General features: G+C 44.6%; 1 protein-coding gene across 1 annotated transcript in view; it reads right to left on the bottom strand.

The window, feature by feature from the left end:
• LOC126426562 (uncharacterized) overlaps nt 1–19,249 on the bottom strand; it is a 74,762-nt gene that overhangs the window by 20,290 nt on the left and 35,223 nt on the right. Inside the window, exon 4 of the mRNA XM_050088461.1 lies at nt 1,785–1,951. Coding sequence (XP_049944418.1) covers nt 1,785–1,951 — 167 coding nt within the window. The remainder of the gene's footprint in view (nt 1–1,784; nt 1,952–19,249) is intronic.

Here is a 19,249-nt window from a genome sequence, read left to right as displayed (position 1 = left end):
TTTCTGCCTTCACGATAGTGCACATACTGTTTTAACGGAAGTTTGACAGTATATCTGTAGTCTCAAAAATTCTATACACCAACTTAAGTTGTCGTTAATTATCACTTTCTCCAATGATATCCAAAATACAGAAGGCATCCTATCTGTCCTTCATCGAATGTCTTCCAGAGCCCTGTTCAACTCTTACTCTTATGCTGGAACCTGCATGTCTTCCTTTGCGATTCCCATTTCTTGTTCAATCAAGTCATCAAACAAGTCGTCCCTCTTGCACAGGCTGTGAATATACTCTTTCCAGCTATCCGTTCTCTTCTGTATGTCCACACATCAAAAAAAAGATTTGGATCACCCCTGTTCCCAGAACTGCTGAAGATAGACATTGCCTGTGGATATTGTATCACAGACACAGTTCCTCTGACAGATCAGAGATATCACTAAACCTGCCCAAAGATGTGAACAACCGTGCATGAGCAGCGCCTATTAGACGGAGGGGGTCCGACAGCCGTTCAGTTCCAGTCCAGTTGTCTGTAGTTTATCCGTGCCTAGACGGTCAATTACGCGGTTCGAACGCTTCCGCATTGTTACTTTGTGCCAGGAGAGGCTCTCAACAAAGGAGGTGCCCAGGCGTCTCGGAGTGAACCAAAGCGATGTTGTTCGGATGTGGAGGAGATACAGAGAGACAGGAACTGTCGATGACATGCCTCAGTCAGGCCGCCTGAGGGCTACTACTGCAGTGGACGACGGCTACCTAAGGGTCATGTCACGGAAGAACCCTGACAGCAACGCCACCATGTTGAATAATGCTTGTCGTGCAGCCACAGGACGTCGAGTTATGATTCAAACTGTGCCCAACAGGCTGTTAGGCAAAAAATGCTGGTAAAGTTCCGCAAGTTGTCTAGCAAAAACAATTAGTGACAATGTAGTAGGAATAAATAAGCTAAAATAAGCAAGTGAACATATAAAAGACCTGCTTATCATAGTATATGTATTGGATTTGGCTGACGTTAAAACTGGTGTTCTGGTGGTTCAAGTGTGTGAAATACTGCAGTAGCTGGCCATGAGAGCATCACAGCGGGCCTCTGTGGCCGAACGGTTCTAGGCGCTTCAGTCCGGAACCACAATGCTGCTGCGGTCGCAGGTTCGAATCCTGCCTCAGGGATGGATGTGTGTGGTGTCCTTAGGTTAGTTAGGTTTAAGTAGTTCTAAGTTTCGGGGACTGATGACCTCAGATGGTAAGTCCCATAGTGCTTAGAGTCGTTTGAATCATTAGAAGAGCCTCACAGAAAATGTCTGGTACCAGCGTGAGGAACGTAGTAGTCAACATCCCCGCAGTCCGTCGGCTCTGTGGGGTCCAGTGAGTGACCTCCGCTGCCTGTGGCACACCTGAAGACACTAGTGGACTCTCCACCTCGCCAGACTCGAGTCGTTATCAAGGCCGGACGCGGTGTGATGTACTGCGGTGTCAGAATGGACCTCGCGGAGGTGGACCAACTCTTGGTGAAATGAGCTTATCTGACATGCACTGAAGTTCGTTTTCAACATTCATCCTGACTATTCAGTGTAACAGATACCAGAGGTGCAACCACATGATCAGTAGATTTGGCGTTTTTCCGCCAGTGCCGTTATTATTATTAGTGTTTTCTGTGTACTTTTATTAGCACGCAGGCATCACATCGAATGCAGGCTCATCATGTACGTCCTCATTATCGTAGGCGAGATGATCTTCATAGCATACCTTAATGAACACACTACGTTTTATTTAATATACGTTCAAGAAATATACTCACCAGTTTTGTTAGCGTCCCTTAATTTCCATGGAAGTCTCCGAGTTAAGACGTCACTGATGATCATGACCTTTGTGATGCGCCGAACAGCATGCAGCAACTGGGAGAGGACTGTACGCCTAAGATGATCCGTCGTGAGCGTGTCCACGTTCCATGCCGTGTGGTTCAACCTTTCAGAACAAAATGGAATCACCTGATGTAACAAATGTTACTCTAAAACTTGATGTTATTTTCTAGATCAGAATAGTGAAAGCATAACTAGCCCGGTCCCCAGTCCCCAGTTCCCCAATTCCCCACATTCCATGCCATGTGGTTCAACCTTTCAGAACAAAATGGAGTCACCTGATGTAACAAATGTTACTCTAAAACTTGATGTTATATTCTAGAAAGGAATGGTGAAAGCATAACTAGCCCAGTCCCCAGTTCCCCAATTCCCCACATTCCATGCCGTGTGGTTCAACTTTTCAAAACAAAATGGAGTCACCTGATGTAGCAAATGTTACTCTAAAACTTGATGTTATTTTCTAGAAATGAATAGTGAAAGCATAACTTGCCCAGTCCCCAGTCCCCAGTCCCCAGTTCCCCAATTCCCCACATTCCATGCCGTGTGGTTCAACCTTTCAAAACAAAATGGAGTCACCTGATGTAACAAAAGTTACTGTAAAACTTGATGTTATTTTCTAGAACAGAATAGTGAAAGCATGACTAGCACGGTCCCCAGTCCCCAGTCCCCAATTCCCCACATTCCATGCCATGTAGTTCAACCTTTCAAAACAAAATGGAGTCACCTGTGTAGCAAATTTTACTCTAAAACTTGATGTTATTTTCTAGAACAGAATAGTGAAAGCATAAGTAGCCCGGTCCCCAGTCCCCAGTTCCCCAATTCCCCACATTCCATGCCATGTGGTTCAACATCTCAAAACAAAATGGAGTCACCTGATGTAGCAAATGTTACTCTAAAACTTGATGTTATTTTCTAGAACAGAATAGTGAAAGCATAACTAGCCCGGTCCCCAGTCCCCAGTTCCCCAATTCCCAACATTCCATGCCGTGTGGTTCAACCTTCCAGAACAAAAAGGAGTCACCTGATGTAACAAATGTTACTCTAAAACTTGATGTTATTTTCTAGAACAGAATAGTGAAAGCATAACTAGCCCGGTCCCCAGACCCCAATTCCCCACATTTCATGCCGTGTGGTTCAACCTTTCAAAACAAAATGGAGTCACCTGATGTAACAAAAGTTACTCTAAAATTTGATGTAATTTTCTGGAACAGAATAGTGAAAGTATAACTAGCCCGGTCTCCAGTCCCCAGTTCCCCAATTCCCCACATTCCATGCCGTGTAGTTCAACCTTTCAAAACAAAATGGAGTAACCTGATGTAGCAAATGTCACTCTAAAACTTGATGTTATTTTCTAGAACAGAATAGTGAAAGCATAACTAGCCCGGTCCCCAGTCCACAGTTCCCCAATTCCCCACATTCCATGTCGTGTGGTTCAACCTTTCAAAACAAAATGGAGTCACCTGATGTAGCAAATGTTACTCTAAAACTTGATGTTATTTTCTAGAACAGAATAGTGAAAGCATAAGTAGCCCGGTCCCCAGTCCCCAGTTCCCCAATTCCCCACATTCCATGCCATGTGGTTCAACATCTCAAAACAAAATGGAGTCACCTGATGTAGCAAATGTTACTCTAAAACTTGATGTTATTTTCTAGAACAGAATAGTGAAAGCATAACTAGCCCGGTCCCCAGTCCCCAGTTCCCCAATTCCCAACATTCCATGCCGTGTGGTTCAACCTTCCAGAACAAAAAGGAGTCACCTGATGTAACAAATGTTACTCTAAAACTTGATGTTATTTTCTAGAACAGAATAGTGAAAGCATAACTAGCCCGGTCCCCAGACCCCAATTCCCCACATTTCATGCCGTGTGGTTCAACCTTTCAAAACAAAATGGAGTCACCTGATGTAACAAAAGTTACTCTAAAATTTGATGTAATTTTCTGGAACAGAATAGTGAAAGTATAACTAGCCCGGTCTCCAGTCCCCAGTTCCCCAATTCCCCACATTCCATGCCGTGTAGTTCAACCTTTCAAAACAAAATGGAGTAACCTGATGTAGCAAATGTCACTCTAAAACTTGATGTTATTTTCTAGAACAGAATAGTGAAAGCATAACTAGCCCGGTCCCCAGTCCACAGTTCCCCAATTCCCCACATTCCATGTCGTGTGGTTCAACCTTTCAAAACAAAATGGAGTCACCTGATGTAGCAAATGTTACTCTAAAACTTGATGTTATTTTCTAGAACAGAATAGTGAAAGCATAACTAGCCCAGTCACCAGTCCCCAGTTCCCCAATTCCCCACATTCCATGCCGTGTGGTTCAACCTTTCAAAACAAAATGGAGTCACCTGATGTAGCAAATGTTACTCTAAAACTTGATGTTATTTTCTAGAACAGAATAGTGAAAGCATAACTAGCCCGGTCCCCAGTCCCCAGTTCCCCAATTCCCAACATTCCATGCCGTGTGGTTCAACCTTCCAGAACAAAAAGGAGTCACCTGATGTAACAAATGTTACTCTAAAACTTGATGTTATTTTCTAGAACAGAATAGTGAAAGCATAACTAGCCCGGTCCCCAGACCCCAATTCCCCACATTTCATGCCGTGTGGTTCAACCTTTCAAAACAAAATGGAGTCACCTGATGTAACAAAAGTTACTCTAAAATTTGATGTAATTTTCTGGAACAGAATAGTGAAAGTATAACTAGCCCGGTCTCCAGTCCCCAGTTCCCCAATTCCCCACATTCCATGCCGTGTGGTCCAACCTTTCAAAACAAAATGGAGTCACCTGATGTAGCTAATGTTACTCTAAAACTTGATGTTATTTTCCAGAATGGAATAGTGAAAGCATAACTAGCACGGTCCCCAGTCCCCAATTCCCCACATTCCATGCCGTGTGGTTCAACCTTTCAAAACAAAATGGAGTCACCTGATGTAACAAAAGTTACTCTAAAACTTGATGTAATTTTCTAGAGCAGAATAGTGAAAGCATAACTAGCCCGGTCCCCAGTCCCCAGTTCCCCAATTCCCCACATTCCATGCTGTGTGGTTCAACCTTTCAGAACAAAATGGAGTCACCTGATGTAACAAATGTTTCTCTAAAACTTGATGTTATTTTCTAGAACAGAATAGTGAAAGCATAACTAGCACAGTCCCCAGTTCCCCAATTCTCCACATTCCATGCTGTGTGGATCAACCGTTCAGAACAAAATGGAGTCACCTGATGTAACAAATATTACTCTAAAACTTGATGTTATTTTCTAGAACAGAATAGTGAAAGCATAACTAGCCCAGTCCCCAGTCCCAAGTTCCCCAATTCCCCACATTCCATGACGTGTGGTTCAACCTTTCAAAACAAAATGGAGTCACCTGATGTAACAAATGTTACTCTAAAACTTGATGTTATTTTCTAGAACAGAATAGTGAAAGCATAACTAGCCCAGTCCCCAGTTCCCAGTTCCCCAATTCCCCACATTCCATGCCGTGTGGTTCAACCTTTCAAAACGAAATGGAGTCACCTGATGTGGCAAATGCTACTCTAAAACTTGATGTTATTTTCTAGAACAGAATAGTGAAAGCATAACTAGCCCGGTCCCCAGTCCCCAATTCCCCACATTCCATGCCGTGTGGTTCAACCTTTCAAAACAAAATGGAGTCACCTGATGTAACAAATGTTACTCTAAAACTTGATGTAATTTTCTAGAGCAGAATAGTGAAAGCATAACTAGCCTGGTCCGCAGTCCCCAGTTCCCCAATTCCCCACATTCCATGCCGTGTGGTTCAACCTTTCAAAACAAAATGGAGTCACCTCATGTAGCAAATGTTACTCTAAAAATTGATGTTATTTTCTAGAACAGAATAGTGAAAGAAAAACTAGCCTGGTCCCCAGTCCCCAGTTCTCCAATTCCCCACATTCCATGCCGTGTGGTTCAACCTTTCAAAACAAAATGGAGTCACCTGATGTAGCAAATGTTACTCTAAAACTTGATGTTATTTTCTAGAACAGAATAGTGAAAGCATAACTAGCCCGGTCCCCAGTCCCCAGTTCCCCAATTCCCCACATTCCATGCCATGTGGTTCAACCTTTCAAAACGAAATGGAGTCACCTGATGTAAAAAATGTTACTCTAAAACTTGATGTTATTTTCTGGAACAGAATAGTGAAAGCATAACTAGCCCGGTCCCCAGTCCCCAATTCCCCACATTCCATGCCGTGTGGTTCAACCTTTCAAAACAAAATGGAGTCACCTGATGTAACAAATGTTACTCTAAAACTTGATGTTATTTTCTAGAGCAGAATAGTGAAAGCATAACTAGCCTGGTCCGCAGTCCCCAGTTCCCCAATTCCCCACATTCCATGCCGTGTGGTTCAACCTTTCAAAACAAAATGGAGTCACCTCATGTAGCAAATGTTACTCTAAAAATTGATGTTATTTTCTAGAACAGAATAGTGAAAGCAAAACTAGCCTGGTCCCCAGTCCCCAGTTCTCCAATTCCCCACATTCCATGCCGTGTGGTTCAACCTTTCAAAACAAAATGGAGTCACCTGATGTAACAAATGTTACTCTAAAACTTGATGTTATTTTCTAGAACAGAATAGTGAAAGCATAACTAGCCCAGTCCCCAGTTCCCAGTTCCCCAATTCCCCACATTCCATGCCGTGTGGTTCAACCTTTCAAAACGAAATGGAGTCACCTGATGTAGCAAATGCTACTCTAAAACTTGATGTTATTTTCTAGAACAGAATAGTGAAAGCATAACTAGCCCGGTCCCCAGTCCCCAATTCCCCACATTCCATGCCGTGTGGTTCAACCTTTCAAAACAAAATGGAGTCACCTGATGTAACAAATGTTACTCTAAAACTTGATGTAATTTTCTAGAGCAGAATAGTGAAAGCATAACTAGCCTGGTCCGCAGTCCCCAGTTCCCCAATTCCCCACATTCCATGCCGTGTGGTTCAACCTTTCAAAACAAAATGGAGTCACCTCATGTAGCAAATGTTACTCTAAAAATTGATGTTATTTTCTAGAACAGAATAGTGAAAGCAAAACTAGCCTGGTCCCCAGTCCCCAGTTCTCCAATTCCCCACATTCCATGCCGTGTGGTTCAACCTTTCAAAACAAAATGGAGTCACCTGATGTAGCAAATGTTACTCTAAAACTTGATGTTATTTTCTAGAACAGAATAGTGAAAGCATAACTAGCCCGGTCCCCAGTCCCCAGTTCCCCAATTCCCCACATTCCATGCCGTGTGGTTCAACCTTTCAAAACAAAATGGAGTCACCTGATGTAACAAATGTTACTCTAAAACTTGATGTTATTTTCTAGAACAGAATAGTGAAAGCATAACTAGCCCGGTCCCCAGTCCCCAGTTCCCCAATTCCCCACATTCCATGCCGTGTGGTTCAACCTTTCAAAACAAAATGGTGTCACCTGATGTAGCAAATGTTACTCTAAAACTTGATGTTATTTTGTAGAACAGAATAGTGAAAGCATAACTAGCCCGGTCCCCAGTCCCCAGTTCCCCAATTCCCCACATTCCATGCCGTGTAGTTCAACCTTTCAAAATAAAATGGAGTCACCTGATGTAACAAATGTTACTCTAAAACGTGTTGTTATTTTCTACAACAGAATAGTGAAAGCATAAGCATAACTAGCATGGTCCCCAATCCCCAATTCCCCACATTCCATGCCATGTGGTTCAACCTTTCAAAACAAAATGGAGTCACCTGATGTAACAAAAGTTACTCTAAAACTTGATGTAATTTTCTAGAGCAGAATAGTGAAAGCATAACTAGCCCGGTCCCCAGTCCCCAGTTCCCCAATTCCCCACATTCCATGCCATGTGGTTCAACCTTTCAAAACGAAATGGAGTCACCTGATGTAAAAAATGTTACTCTAAAACTTGATGTTATTTTCTGGAACAGAATAGTGAAAGCATAACTAGCCCGGTCCCCAGTCCCCAATTCCCCACATTCCATGCCGTGTGGTTCAACCTTTCAAAACAAAATGGAGTCACCTGATGTAACAAATGTTACTCTAAAACTTGATGTTATTTTCTAGAGCAGAATAGTGAAAGCATAACTAGCCTGGTCCGCAGTCCCCAGTTCCCCAATTCCCCACATTCCATGCCGTGTGGTTCAACCTTTCAAAACAAAATGGAGTCACCTCATGTAGCAAATGTTACTCTAAAAATTGATGTTATTTTCTAGAACAGAATAGTGAAAGCAAAACTAGCCTGGTCCCCAGTGCCCAGTTCTCCAATTCCCCACATTCCATGCCGTGTGGTTCAACCTTTCAAAACAAAATGGAGTCACCTGATGTAGCAAATGTTACTCTAAAACTTGATGTTATTTTCTAGAACAGAATAGTGAAAGCATAACTAGCCCAGTCCCCAGTCCCCAGTTCCCCAATTCCCCACATTCCATGCCGTGTGGTTCAACCTTTCAAAACAAAATGGTGTCACCTGATGTAGCAAATGTTACTCTAAAACTTGATGTTATTTTGTAGAACAGAATAGTGAAAGCATAACTAGCCCGGTCCCCAGTCCCCAGTTCCCCAATTCCCCACATTCCATGCCGTGTAGTTCAACCTTTCAAAATAAAATGGAGTCACCTGATGTAACAAATGTTACTCTAAAACTTGTTGTTATTTTCTAGAACAGAATAGTGAAAGCATAACTAGCCCAGTCCTCAGTTTTCACATTTTCCTTTGATAGAGGTGTACAGGTCGTTAGAGATGACTCAGCGTATTTGACTGAGCGATTCCTGTATGAGAGTTTGCTGAGTAATTTTGGTGAACCAAGCAGTGTCTGTTGGAATACACGAGTGCCTGTCCACATATTCGCCCGAAACTATGACATAGCAAGGACATGCTCCAGCTCGGGAGGATCATCATTATCGTATGACTCATTCTGGAATATTCTCGAAGGTTCCAGACTATTCCCAAAGATTCCAGAACATCCCACATCATTTGGAACATTCTGGAATGTTGTGGAACGCACTCTAATACTATATAATGTTCTTGAATGTTCTCTAATTCTCTCGAATGTTCTGGAATATTCTTAAATTTCAACACTGTGAAACTCCCCAGCCTTTATATCTTCAAAAGCACACTCTTCAGGTAAAAACAGGAACCTCCTTCATGGATGGGGGATAGAGGGCTATGGCACCTTATAACCCCTTTCATCGTACTTTGACTCATTTCTGACTTTTACCGCCGCGCATATTGTACACTTAATTTTATAATATACAGGGTGTCCCAGCTATCTTGTCCACCCAAAATATCTCTGGAACAATAACAGCTATTGGAAAACGACTTTCACCGGTATCAATGTGGGGCTTGGGGCCCATGAATGTACATATTTGGAAACATTCTAAAACGAAAGCATATTGTTTTTTAACACAAACTTATGTTTTTTTAAATGGACCTCCTATATTTTTTCTTCAGCAATCCATAGCATGAGAAAGCACATACACAATGGCGTTGATTGCATCGCAATATTCCCATTACACCCCGAAATATTAAGACGCGAAGTTGACGCTTGAAACACCCGACATGCGCTGCTAGCGTACGTCCTGAGGCTCAGGCATGAACCCCATGCTGCCCGTAATTGCGATGTGATTGACATGCGTAATCATACTTCCAAACTTATCAAGAGGTCCGAAACGAATAATAGGGTCTGCTGCCATCCTGCTGCGATTACGGGCAGCATGGGGTTCATGCCTGAGCCTCAGGACGTGCGCTAGCAGCGCATGTCGGGTGTTTCAAGCGTCAACTTCGCGTCTTAATATCTCGGGATGTAATGGGAATACTGCGATGCAATCAACGCCATTGTGTATGTGCTTTGTCATGCTATGGATTGCTGAAGAAAAAATATAGGAGGTCCATTTAAAAAAAACATAAGTTTGTGTTAAAAAACACATATGCTTTCGTTTTAGAATGTTTCCAAGTATGTACATTCATGGGCCCCAGCCCTACATTTATACCGGTGAAAGTCCTTTTCCAATAGCTGTTATTGTTCCAGGGATATTTTGGGTGGAAAAGATAGCTTGGACACCCTGTATATTATCAGAATTTACCGGTTCCCGTGAGATCACCGAAGTTAAGCGCTGTCGGGTGTGGCCGGCACTTGGATGGGTGACCATCCAGGCCGCCGTGCGCTGTTGCCATTTTTCGGGGTGCGCTCAGCCTCGTGATGCCAATTGAGGAGCTACTCTACCGAAGAGTAGCGGCTTCGGTCAAGAATACCATCTTACGACCAGGAGAGCGGTGTGCTGACCCCACGCCCCTCCTATCCTCATCCTCCACTGAATATGACACGGCGGTCGGATGGTCCCAGTACGCCACTCGTGGCCTAAAGACAGAGTGCTTATATTATCAGAATTTATATCTCGGTGAGTTTTCTTCTCACGTCTCTTTACGTGGCCGTTATCTGAGCTTACAGTCTCTGACGTCATTTCCAGATTATAAGACGAAGCGTTAGGCACCGAATAGCTTCTGTCAACGACCAGACATCCATAAAAGAAAATTCTTCAGTAGATTGTACTTTCAAGTCAGATTCATTATGAACTAAACGGTTCCTAATTAGTTAACAGTACGGGTTCTGATCTTAGCATCTGTAGGGAAAAAAGGGAGGAGCATTTATAGCCACTGCCCAGTTGGAACAGAATGATTCATTCAGCTCCTGAATGTTCAGCAGTGGCATAAACTCGACTGTGGACAGAGATTAGGTCAGGGTTATAATACATTCGGCGATGTTTCGCCATCATTACCCCTGTTTTTCTGCCGAACAAAGAGTGAAATGTCAAATGAAGATGAGTATATTTTTGAAATTGTGATGTTTGTATCAAAAACGTTGTGACAACCATGATGTCACTGCCGGCCATCTTCAGTATTGAGATAACAGCTGAACTGCAAATGCCAGACAGCAATGTCCTATTAATGAATTATGTTCGTTACAGCGTTTTGAATACAAATACCACAATTCCAAAACTCTTCGTTTTCTCATCCTACATTCTACATGTTCCACGGAAAAATAAGAGAATGGCACTGGTGGAGTAAAAGTTATTTCATTACGTAAAGAACTTGCGCTGCACTGTTCGTTGATTGATTTCTTAGCAGCAGTAACTGCACGCTCTACCTACTCACCATAGACTGACATAATGAACATCATCTTCCCTGCAAACCTGAGACAGCATCCCTTCATAATGAGCGAGATGCTCACCTCAGAAAGATGTTAGTATTTCCCATTGCACAGCTTTGGTATAACGTTCCTCATAAAAACGTAACATAGTGTGAAGGTGGGTTATTATTTACTTATAAATAAAAAGACATACAACACAAAAACAATCTTCTTCATTAAATCAAAATAAAATCATCCACAGCACCAAAACCACTATGCACCAATATCAAAAGTCAGGTCTGTAGCAACTCATTTGAAACTCACGGCCACGTTTCCGCATTGCACAAACTGGTAGAATCCTCACAAAAAGATTGAATGAGCATCTGGATGCACTCCGTCTGCACACCTGAACAAATCCGGTTTCGCCACATCTTGTCCAACAAACTGACTGTGCCAGCAGTATATAGCAGAAGCTCCAGGTTTGCTAACAGTGACATGATACATGAAACTGAAATCTTTATCAGACCCATACAGTATCAGACCACCTATTCAATTATCAGAATGAGTCAACAAATAAATTTGTCCTTCAGAATTTCGAAGCTAAACTAGGTCGAAACATGTAATCAATCAATCACCCTCCCCATACCCCTCCCCCTTTTAGATGCAAAATACATTCAATCTACGTCAGTATCGCAGCGGAGAATAAATCTTGAACTACGTAACTAAACATCCAAACGTTCTATCGTTAAAATAATTTTATACTCATATTAATATCATCATGTTAGCTACAATAAATCGGGAATGGTTTTACGGCAATTCCAGACGATGTTAATTTAGGAGTAGAGCTGAGTCAGCAGTTCACTTTTATTTTTGCATGTTCATATTGATGCCAGATCTGATCTCATGTTTGCCCACACATCGACTGTATTATATATAAACAAAAACAAGTAATACCTATGAGTGAGTGATATTACGTCTTTGCATGAAAATCTTTGTAACAATCACCAGTTGTACAGTGAATGCAGGATGCTGGCGATGTATCGCGACAGTCGGTATGTGGAGTCGTGTCCAGTGAGAAGTGTGAGATCTGTAGGCGATCGGCAACCACAGTGGAAGCTGCTGGACAAATACTTCATAAACGTGACTGGTTGCAGTTTTCTGAATATGTACTAAATAAACAGTCATTCGTTCTTAAACGTCCGTCAAAGATAAGCTTAATCTATTATTTAGTTGCTTTGCATAGCTTACTAAACTTCCACCCTGAGATACTTAAGCGATAAAGCATATTGGTTAACACACAGTTATTCACCGCTTTTTAAACAATCTTTAATCTCCTGAGGCAGTTTATTGTCCAGTTTTATTCCTTGGATAGGTATTGTTCCATTTTCACAGACAGGGCTGTTTGTGCAGTAATTATCAAGTTTTTATGGGTATAGTTAATTGATAAACGTACTCCCCACTGTTCTTGCTTTATGTTAACGATATACCATTTTATTTGCATCAGGAGACAGAGTTAGCTCTGTTTGCAGATGATACAAGTACTATTGCGAAGTCAGGCAACGAAGCATCAACAGAAAAATTATTAATTTAAGTTTTTGTGAAAAGTTATTGACTTGTTTTGGACAAATAGGCTGACTTTAAAATTTAAAAGAAAAAAAAAACACAGCTCATTCAGCTCTAAACTGTAAAAATATCCCACCACCTGTTTACCTCGTATACCAGCAAGAACTAATAGTAAATGTAGAAAGTGTTGAGTTCTTGAGTATGCATACTGATAAAAATTTAAACTTAAAAAACCATGTAGTAGAGAAGCTAAAACAATTAGCTGATATTGGCGTGAGCATAACTGCGAAATTTTTGGACATGGAGTTGGTAAGTTAACATATTTTGTATCTTTTCATTCACTGGTGACTTACAAGATGATATTCTTGGGTAACTCCTCACTTAGACAAAAATACTCATTGCACAAAACAAAGTACTTAGATTTATGTGAGGGCTTCACACATGTACTTCATGCACTCATCTCATTCAGCAGCTGGGAATGTTAACCAGAGGCCCATAGTAGACTTATTCACTTATGAAATTTGTTATAAACAATCCACCTGAATTTGAGAGTAACAGAGATCTTCACCAGTAATACATGAGAAGGAAAAATGTTTTACACTTCAATGAATCAAACCTTGACACAGAGAGGGGTACAACATGCATCTGTATAAGTTTTTCACAACCAACCCCTTGAAGTAAAATGTAAGGCAATCGGAGTGTTTTTAAAGAATACTCAAGGTGTTTCTCCTTAATTCCTTCTTTCCCATAGATAAAACCTTGAACAGCAAAAATGTTAACAAATTTATACAGAAAAGCCCTGCAAACGAAAACCATTTACCCTTATGAATAGTTTCTTTTAATTAAAAACAAAGGTGTTGTATACATCTTAAAATGAGATGTTATATATCAAAATGTTTATAGTCAGTATGATCTATGGAACTTGAGATGTTACACACTTTTCTTTTTCTGATGATATAAGTTAAGGACATCCTAACAAATGTAGCAGACAGCTTTGTAGTCGTTTCTCATGTTAATGACTATAGTTAGAGATTCCAGTTATGAATTGAATAACGCAGTAAATCATGTTCTGGAGGAAAGTGGCGTTTGCTTTACAGTTTATGAGCTAAGATGTAGAATGAAACAGGATACATAGACTTTCTTATGAACAAATAACGTCCTTTCTGGCGAACAACTCATACAGTGGTAGTTGATTTACATGTGACAACAGATTGTACTTTTGTGACCCAGTGTGGATTATTATCTGTCACGAAAGGGACCACCTAGAGACTGAATCAAACTACATTTACAATTAAAACATAAAGCGCCAGAGCTTCACTGAACACGGTTTAACGTGCCATTATGCAACATTTCAAAGCAGTTCATTTCTGTAAAAATATAGTATTTTAACAGAAAGTGAGTTACCTATGCCACGTGTGGTATCAATTCCCAAATATCGGGCATGCTTTCGTTTAATGAGCTGGGCGTTCACGTACCAACGTCACAGAAGCTCAGATCCCTTATGAGATTGTCGGTTGCCAATATGAACACCTTTGATAACAAAAGTAGCAGCCGGTCGCAGTAGGCAAAACAAAAGAAGGAGCTGTGGACAGTTTTGCAAACTGAAGCTATTTTTTTCTGTAGTCAGTGTCCCCTATCTTGGGGAAGTGCTTTATGTCCACTTGTATAATACGAACATACACTCCTGGAAATTGAAATAAGAACACCGTGAATTCATTGTCCCAGGAAGGGGAAACTTTATTGACACATTCCTGGGGTCAGATACATCACACGATCACACTGACAGAACCACAGGCACATAGACACAGGCAACAGAGCATGCACAATGTCGGCACTAGTACAGTGTATATCCACCTTTCGCAGCAATGCAGGCTGCTATTCTCCCATGGAGGCGATCGTAGAGATGCTGGATGTAGTCCTGTGGAACGGCTTGCCATGCCATTTCCACCTGGCGCCTCAGTTGGACCAGCGTTCGTGCTGGACGTGCAGACCGCGTGAGACGACGCTTCATCCAGTCCCAAACATGCTCAATGGGGGACAGATCCGGAGATCTTGCTGGCCAGGTTAGTTGACTTACACCTTCTAGAGCACGTTGGGTGGCACGGGATACATGCGGACGTGCATTGTCCTGTTGGAACAGCAAGTTCCCTTGCCGGTCTAGGAATGGTCGAACGATGGGTTCGATGACGGTTTGGATGTACCGTGCACTATTCAGTGTCCCCTCGACGATCACCAGTGGTGTACGGCCAGTGTAGGAGATCGCTCCCCACACCATGATGCCGGGTGTTGGCCCTGTGTGCCTCGGTCGTCTGCAGTCCTGATTGTGGCGCTCACCTGCACGGCGCCAAACACGCATACGACCATCATTGGCACCAAGGCAGAAGCGACTCTCATCGCTGAAGACGACACGTCCCCACTCGTCCCTCCATTCACGCCTGTCGCGACACCACTGGAGGCGGGCTGCACGATGTTGGGGCGTGAGCGGAAGACGGCCTAACGGTGTGCGGGACCGTAGCCCAGCTTCATGGAGATGGTTGCGAATGGTCCTCGCCGATACCTCAGGAGCAACAGTGTCCCTAATTTGCTGGGAAGTGGCGGTGAGGTCCTCTACGGCACTGCGTAGGATCCTACGGTCTTGGCGTGCATCCGTGCGTCGCTGCGGTCCGGTCCCAGGTCGACGGGCACGTGCACCTTCCGCCGACCACTGGCGACAACATCGATGTACTGTGGAGACCTCATGCCCCACGTGTTGAGCAATTCGGCAGTACGTCCACCCGGCCTCCCGCATGCCCACTATACGCCCTCGCTCAAAGTCCGTCAACTGCACATACGGTTCACGTCCACGCTGTCGCGGCATGCTACCAGTGTTAAAGACTGCGATGGAGCTCCGTATGCCACGGCAAACTGGCTGACACTGACGGCGGCGGTGCACAAATGCTGCGCAGCTAGCGCCATTCGACGGCCAACACCGCGGTTCCTGGTGTGTCCGCTGTGCCGTGCGTGTGATCATTGCTTGTACAGCCCTCTCGCAGTGTCCGGAGCAAGTATGGTGGGTCTGACACACCGGTGTCAATGTGTTCTTTTTTCCATTTCCAGGAGTGTAGTTCACTCAAGTGAACGGAATGGTGATACCTGAGAGCTTCACGTCTACGTCCAAGGAGTTGCTGGGAACATTCCTATCAAAACGCCGAAGCTGACGTCTTCGCATATCCAGGATCAGGTGCCAGAAGAGAGAGACAATGTAGAAGCTGCGAGTGTAAGCCAGAACTGACGTCAGTCGTGGCAGTCAGGCGGTGATCGTGGTGTGTGTGTGTGTGTGTGTGTGTGTGTGTGTGTGTGTGTGCCAGTCGCTTCTACGTAATCAGCACAGTGAGACGCGTTGAGGTAGAGAGGTTAAATAATGGCAGAAATCATCTGTTGTGTTTGGATGTGACCGTGACCATACTGCAAATGGAGTTAATGGATTTATTGATGTATCAATGGGAACTGCTGAAGTGCCCGCAGGTAATGACGTAACACTCACCGAGATGTAACACAGCATAATAACAGGGGCAATAAAAATATTCTTGCTGACAGGGACCGGAAAGAATGTCGCCTTAAGTCAATGACTGTGTGTTTCAAAGCTGACACAAATTGGTGCTGTCAGTGAATGAAAGCTCATCTCGACATGTTACAGAGCATTCATCACGAAGGGAATTGTGGAGTCTGGGCATTTCGAGTAGGATGCCTCGCTGAAGGTGGTTGCTAACAGCGGTACACAATGAGACACGACATCTACATCTACATCTACATCTACATCTACATGACTACTCTGCAGTTCACATTTAAGTGCTTGGCAGGGGGTTCATTGAACCACAATCGTACCATCTCTCTACCATTCCACTCCCGAACAGCGCGCGGGAAAAACGAACACCTACACTTTTCTGTTCGAGCTCTGATTTCTCTTATTTTATTTTGATGATCATTCCTACCTATGTAGGTTGGGCTCAATAAAATATTTTCGCATTCGGAAGAGAAAGTTGGTTACTGAAATTTCGTAAATAGCTCTCGCCGCGACGAAAAACGCCTTTGCTTTAATGACTTCCATCCCAACTCGCGTATCATATCTGCCACACTCTCTCCCCTATTACGTAATAATACAAAACGAGGTGCCCTTTTTTTGCACCCTTTCGATGTCCTCCGTCAATCCCACCTCGTAAGGATCCCACACCGCGCAGCAATATTCTAACAGAGGACGAACGAGTGTAGTGTAAGCTGTCTCTTTAGTGGTCTTGTTGCATCTTCTAAGTGTCCTGCCAATGAAACGCAACCTTTGGCTCGCCTTCCCTACAATATTACCTATGTGGTCTTTCCAACTGAAGTTGTTCGAGTTGGGCGAGTGACCATAGACAGGAATTGGACAGCAGCTGAGTGGAGGCATGGAACGTGATTCGACGAGACGTGATTTTTCACCTGCTCAAATGATGTGGGGTGTCGGCTGCACTGATAGCCACGTGAGGCATCCCACCTGGAGTGTCAACCTGAACCAGGATGATTATCTCCACATCTTCAGCGACCCAGTGCTGCACTACCTCCGACGTATTCATGATGAGTATACCGTCATTGCTCACATCTTACAAGATGACAACACCCTTTTTCTTAGGACGTCACCCACATGTTGAGGAATTGAAAAACACTCACACACCCCACCGCCTACCAGCAGGCTCTTTACATCATCTAATGTTGTAATTAGTGTGTGGTGCCATTTGGAAAAGCAGCTGTAGGATAGCAGTAGCCATACACACAGATTGGTAGCTCTCTGGGATCAAATCATCAATGTCTTCAACTGTATTCGTCGTACCTGGAAAAACTTATAAACTCTCTCCTTTGTCTAATACAGGTCATTAAGGATCCTAGAAGCCGTCTAACAAGGTTGAACCGTGTCGCGGCTCTCGGGCGCAAGACGCTGTCGATGACTCCTCTGGTTGAGGTTGGCACTGTGTGCGACCGCGAGCGCCTCCTGTAGGATTGGGTCCTGACGGGGGAGTGAGTGCGAGTAAAGGGAGTCTGGGGCGGACAGCAGGGGAGAACGGACATGGCGGCCGCACTCTGAGGCCACGAGAGAAGAGTTGTCGTGCATGGCCGAGAAGGGAGCGTCGAGCGAGGCGGCAGTCAGCATCGCTCTCCGGGGGACAGAGACTTGCGGCAGTCCAGCGAGCAGACACCAGCTCCGGGAGCAGTGCTCCGGTTTTTGGACGTGACGTGGGTCGTATTTTGGCGCAGTATAGTTTGCTTGGTACGCATCTGCTGCTCCCTCTATGCCCACGTGTGTTGTTCTGTCCGTATGTTGCATGGGGGCTTAATTATATACACTCCTGGAAATTGAAATAAGAACACCGTGAATTCATTGTCCCAGGAAGGGGAAACTTTATTGACACATTCCTCGGGTCAGATACATCACATGATCACACTGACAGAACCACAGGCACATAGACACAGGCAACAGAGCATGCACAATGTCGGCACTAGTACAGTGTATATCCACCTTTCGCAGCAATGCAGGCTGCTATTCTCCCATGGAGACGATCGTAGAGATGCAGGATGTAGTCCTGTGGAACGGCTTGCCATGCCATTTCCACCTGGCGCCTCAGTTGGACCAGCGTTCGTGCTGGACGTGCAGACTGCGTGAGACGACGCTTCATCCAGTCCCAAACATGCTCAATGGGGGACAGATCCGGAGATCTTGCTGGCCAGGGTAGTTGACTTACACCTTCTAGAGCACGTTGGATGGCACGGGATGCATGCGGACGTGCATTGTCCTGTTGGAACAGCAAGTTCCCTTGCCGGTCTAGGAATGGTAGAACGATGGGTTCGATGACGGTTTGGATGTACCGTGCACTATTCAGTGTCCCCTCGACGATCACCAGTGGTGTACGGCCAGTGTAGGAGATCGCTCCCCACACCACGATGCCGGGTTTTGGCCCTGTGTGCCTCGGTCGTATGAAGTCCTGATTGTGGCGCTCACCTGCACGGCGCCAAACACGCATACGACCATCATTGGCACCAAGGCAGAAGCGACTCTCATCGCTGAAGACGGCACGTCTCCATTCGTCCCACCATTCACGCCTATCGCGACACCACTGGAGGTGGGCTGCACGATGTTGCGGCGTGAGCGGAAGACGGCCTAACGGTGTGCGGGACCGTAGCCCAGCTTCATGGAGACGGTTGCGAATGGTCCTCGCCGATACCCCAGGAGCAACAGTGTACCTAATTTGCTGGGAAGTGGCGGTGCGGTCCCCTACGGCACTGCGTAGGATCCTACGGTCTTGGCGTGCATCCGTGCGTCGCTGCGGTCCGGTCCCAGGTAGACGGGCAGGTGCACCTTCCGCCGACCACTGGCGACAACATCGATGTACTGTGGAGACCTCACGCCCCACGTGTTGAGCAATTCGGCGGTACGTCCACCCGGCCTCCCGCATGCCCACTATACGCCCTCGCTCAAAGTCCGTCAACTGCACATACGGTTCACGTCCACGCTGTCGCGGCATGCTACCAGTGTTAAAGACTGCGATGGAGCTCCGTATGCCACGGCAAACTGGCTGACACTGACGGCGGCGGTGCACAAATGCTGCGCAGCTAGCGCCATTCGACGGCCAACACCGCGGTTCCTGGTGTGTCCGCTGTGCCGTGCGTGTGATCATTGCTTGTACAGCCCTCTCGCAGTGTCCGGAGCAAGTATGGTG

This window comes from Schistocerca serialis, chromosome 11, assembly GCF_023864345.2.
Source record: "Schistocerca serialis cubense isolate TAMUIC-IGC-003099 chromosome 11, iqSchSeri2.2, whole genome shotgun sequence".
In the NCBI taxonomy this organism is placed as follows: Eukaryota; Metazoa; Arthropoda; class Insecta; order Orthoptera; family Acrididae; genus Schistocerca; species Schistocerca serialis.
This window is presented reverse-complemented; position numbering and strand designations above follow the sequence as displayed.